The 5,004-nt window shown below is 47.4% G+C and overlaps 1 protein-coding gene across 1 annotated transcript; it reads left to right on the forward strand.

Moving 5' to 3' along the window:
• Window positions 1-1,025: 1,025 nt before the first annotated feature.
• Window positions 1,026-3,362, forward strand: LOC124688327 (putative laccase-9). The gene is made up of 5 exons (XM_047222020.1): window positions 1,026-1,215; window positions 1,317-1,468; window positions 1,684-1,937; window positions 2,030-3,115; window positions 3,198-3,362. Exons 1-5 carry the CDS (start codon window positions 1,102-1,104, stop codon window positions 3,326-3,328), a joined length of 1,737 nt encoding a protein of 578 aa, XP_047077976.1. The 5' UTR covers window positions 1,026-1,101; the 3' UTR covers window positions 3,329-3,362.
• The last annotated feature ends 1,642 nt before the right edge of the window (window positions 3,363-5,004 follow it).

Below are 5,004 nucleotides of genomic sequence, written 5' to 3' on the forward strand. Positions count from 1 at the left end.
GCAAGCATCACCGGCCGTGCATGGACCGTTCTCTTGTCTAAAACCGTGTCCCGGTAAACAGGATCTCTTATAAAGATCAGGTAAGCATGATCTGATATGTGCGTCGCCTAAAAAAATATGATTATATCTCTGCATACTTACTGCTCATACTATTTTGTTAGCTAGAATCAGATCAGGATCAGAAGCATACATTGTAGCCGTTGGCAACTTTGGCCTCAGAGTTGACTACGGGATCAGCGGAGTCCACATGACGCCGGATCAGAATCGCAACAGAGTACATTCGAGGAGCTTTTTACGGTACCCATACGCTAGAGGGACAAACTGATCATAATCACGAATCCCATTCCAATATTATTGGTGTTCTACAGCATAGTAGTTCCAAGAATTGTTAATTACAGTGCAGCTCTGCAGCTAGCCCACTTGACACTCTTTTTCGATAACTGCAGCCCAGTTGTTAGCATGAGGCTGACATCCGATTTGATTGAGCTGCGTATTTCAGGTTCCGAATAAATAAACTTACAGCAGCAACTTTCACCCGGACCGGACGTCTCAGGAATTACAAACCCTACTATTACTAAACCATCAACCTTCAAAGGATCTTAATCAGAAACCATCCATGTTTCCAGCATGGTTGATGATTTCGCCGCAAAAAAAGAACAAAATCGCCCGCAGATAGTTAGTTAGCAAGCAGAATGTGATATACGTGCGTGCTGAAGTAGGATTATTTGTGTGCACCCATATGTATATGTCAAACCTTGACTTATGTGGCCGTCGAACTATCATTTAATCTGCTTGGTTGAGAATGGCTGGCCGGCCTCGTGCGTTGCCGTAAATTGTGGATGACTCAATCTGCCAGCTAACTAAATGAGATCAACCGATCGGAATAGTTTGATACTAGTGGACTAGTATTTTAACACATGCATGCTCGACCTACCGGTAGGTTGGATCTCTCTTCCGCAGCGCTGCTGCTGCTATAAGTACCTATAGGATCTGCGCTTCAGTTCCAACAAGAAGCAAAGCAAGAGTTCGCAAGCTAGCTAGCCAGCTCCCTTGCTAAACACTTACACCGCCTGACGGTCGAGACTTGTGGCCGGCAAGGCAATGGTGGGTGTGGCTAAGATGCCGTCGACGTCGAAGGTTTGGTTACTTGCTGCAGTCTTCATGCTTGGAGCAGCAGTTGGCCTCGCTCAGAACACCCTGCACTACGACTTCTTCGTAAGTCTCCTTCGTGTCATTGCAATATGTACATGCATTTTGGTTGATGCATGTGTCTATACTCTATACTTACGATATCGATCGATCGTATGATTTTGCAGGTGAAGGAGACTACCTACTCAAAGCTCTGCTCGAACAAGAGCTTGCTCACCGTCAACGACATGTTCCCCGGCCCAACCATCACCGCGCGAAAGGGGGATATAGTCATCGTCAACGTGCACAACCAAGGCCCTAAAAACATCACCATCCACTGGTAATTACTAGTCTACATGTCGATCAACATGCTCTGCATATATGCATACCAAACCAATGATAATGATATTTTTTCCAAGAGTACGCCAAAGGGTACCTTTTTTTTTGACAATACGCCAAAGGGTACCTTAATTTTATGTAAGGCAGAATAATACACAAGAATCATTCCATGAGGCAGATCAACCTAACCAATGAAATTGAAAATGGCATCCGCAGGCACGGCGTGGACCAGCCCCGGAACCCCTGGTATGATGGGCCAGAGTTCATCACACAGTGCCCCATCCAGCCAGGAACCAACTTCACTTACGAGATCCTTCTGTCCGAGGAGGAGGGCACCATCTGGTGGCATGCGCACAGCGGCTTGGATCGTGCCGGCATCCATGGCGCCTTCATCGTTCATCCCAAGAGAGGCACCGAGTACCCCTTCATCAAGAGCACAGAGCTGCACAAGGAGATACCCATCATCCTCGGTATACCTAAAGCTATTGAATATTCTTGATCAATCCAACCAAAATACTGAATTGAGTGACTAATTACGTCTCTGTGATACGCACGCATGCAGGTGAGTGGTGGACCTCCGACCTGAACCTTCAGCTAGAGGAGTACCTGAAGACTGGCGGCGAGATTCATAATTCGAATGCACACACCATCAACGGCGAGCCCGGTGACCTGATGCCGTGTGGAAGGGGGCACGCTTTCAAGGAGGACGTGCTCACCAACAAGACATACCTGCTACGGATCATCAACGCTGGACTCGACAACGACATGTTCTTCGCCGTGGCCGACCACCTTCTCACCGTCGTCGGCACCGACGGCCGCTACTTGAAGGAATTCACCGTCCAAACGCTCATGATCTCGCCGGGACAGACGATGGACGTGCTGCTCAAGACTAAGGAGTTCCCGACCTACCGCCGCTACTACATCGGCTCACGGACGTACTTGTCCAACCCCCGGCTCGCGTTCCAGAACGGCACCGCCACAGCCATCCTGGAGTACCAGGACGCGCCGCGCGCCCGCGGGGGGCCGATGCTCCCCAACCTTCCGGACAACACGGACCATGAAACCGCAATACAGTACACAGCGCAGCTCCGGTCTCTGGCCAGTACGGCGCACCCGGTGGCCGTGCCGGAGGTCATCAACGAGCGCATGGTCATCACCCTGGCCGTCAACACTCTCCCATGCGCCGTGGGCGAGACGTGCAGAGGGCCAGGCAACAACTCCCGATTGGCGGCGAGCCTCAACAACGCCAGCTTCGAGGACCCTCACACCGACATCCTGGACGCATACTACTACTCCACCAAAGGCATCTACGAGACAGACTTCCCCAACGTGCCCCCCTTCCTCTTCAACTTCACCAACACTAACGGGTCCAGGAGGTATTGGCCCACAAAGCGCAGCACCAAGGTAAAGGTGCTGGAGTACGGCACCGTCCTGGAGATTGTGTTCCAGGACACCGACATCCTAGGCGCCGAGAACCACCCCATGCACCTGCACGGATTCGCCTTCTACGTGGTAGGGAGAGGTTTGGGGAACTTCAACGCGACCACGGACCCAGCCAAGTACAACTTGATCGACCCGCCGTACCAGAACACGGTCACCGTGCCCACCGCTGGCTGGGCCGCCATGCGTTTCAAGGCAGAAAATCCTGGTAAGTTTTAGCTTCATTCTGGGCTTTGACTTTTAGTATCATGTTTCATTCAATGTGTGCTTATACTTTGAATTATGGTCAGGTGTGTGGTTCATGCATTGCCACTTTGATCGACATACGGTGTTTGGGATGAGCACCACATTTATCGTGAAAGAAGGCACCACTCCGGAATCTAAAATGAGGCCTCGCCCTGCGAGCATGCCAAAGTGTTAGTTGCCCTGGTCGATTCGGTTGAGGGTAGTAACAAGAACAAAAATGGTTGTCAATTTGTTTCAACTTCAGTTTCATTGTTTTAAGAAAATAATCCTATTAGGTAGTGCTGAGGGTCGAGCTCTTTTTTTCACTAGACCGAAAGAGAAAATGAATATCCCTATTCATTCCGTGATGTAATTTCTTCAATTTGTTTCAGCTTCTATCTCTAAATGGTATCAAGTCATGTTTTGTTACTTATATGTGTTCATTGTCCCCATGAGAATATGAAGCTCATGACTAAACATCTAGGACAAATGGATGCGATCTAAACATGGCTTGTTCCGTAATTTCCCGAGTTTTGTAATTGACGGGACTACCTACTGGACGAGCCCCCCTCCTCCTTCATGCGAACCTGCCTCGATCTAGATGCCAGCCAGAAAGGGGTCTTGTTAAAGGGAAGAAACACGGGCCATATTTGTTATTGGTGTGAAGAGATTAAAGTCAGGTGGTTAAAGTCACACATATCGGTTCATATGTATCTCCTTAAGAGTTTTTAAAATAAAAATTGTGAGCTCGACTTCGTACATAGTAACCCATTAGCACAAATGTGCTATTCATATTTATATGATTAAGCATGGTAGCGCATACCAATTATGTGGATGTAATTTCTTCAAATTTTTTTTGAAATGGGAGCTCCAGCCTCTGCATCCAAAGGATGTAATTTCTTTAATTTGTTTGCCCTTCTATCTCTAATTGAAATCAAGCGATATTTGGGTACACATCCGGGGCGAATCTACCACGTAGGCTTCCTAAAGCTGAAGCCTATACCCTCCATTTTTGTTGAAATATTAAAACCCAGATATTCTGGTAGCCATGGATCATGGATGAGACCTCCCAGGTCAACAGCCAGCCATGCAAGAAGACTGTCGCGTTACAGGTGAACTGCCCGACGGGGCAAGCAGTGAACGCAGTTGGGGTAGAGTCTGCAAGAGTCTTCAGGTGGGACACTTGACCTAGCGCATACGGCCTGTGTACATAAATATGGTCCAGAAGCAACCAACTTAACAAGTTTATGAAGCTCACATAGGTGAGAATGCAACACATAGTTACAACTTAGAAGGCAATTGTACTAAATAAAGCTTCAGTCGTGCGCATAACAATTGATGTTAATTGATCTCTACCTAAAAACATTTCGCCCATGATCAGATGATAAATTATCATACATCGGCAGTGACAAAGAAATCAATATGTTTTCTCCTCTCCTCTACTCGCACATAGACACACCAGAAGTGCTATAACTGGAAAAACGTGGTGCCCAGTGTCAGTGTGTATGGCAAAGAGTACAACATCAAACTGCATCTGGTAAAGGAATGGGCAAATATGAAACATCTACCTTGTAACCCTGCAGAACATATGCATTTGAAGCAATGAAAAGAAAGTTGCAGTGGCAGTGAAAACCTATTGACAGGGATGAGAAACACAAATTAAATAATACCATACATGAAGACAGTGTAGCTCACCGCAAGACCCCAGGTAACAACTCTTTCAAAGAGCTATTTCAGCCACGGGCTCTCCCTCATCACTTGAAATTCGTCTCGTGGGCAAGATATTGTATATGTGGAGCATAACTTCGCGACTAAAGCAGTAGTTAATCAGATGATAGTGCACAGTGGTGGGTACATCATCCTGATATACAA

Source organism: Lolium rigidum, chromosome 2 (genome assembly GCF_022539505.1).
Source record: "Lolium rigidum isolate FL_2022 chromosome 2, APGP_CSIRO_Lrig_0.1, whole genome shotgun sequence".
NCBI lineage: Eukaryota > Viridiplantae > Streptophyta > Magnoliopsida > Poales > Poaceae > Lolium > Lolium rigidum.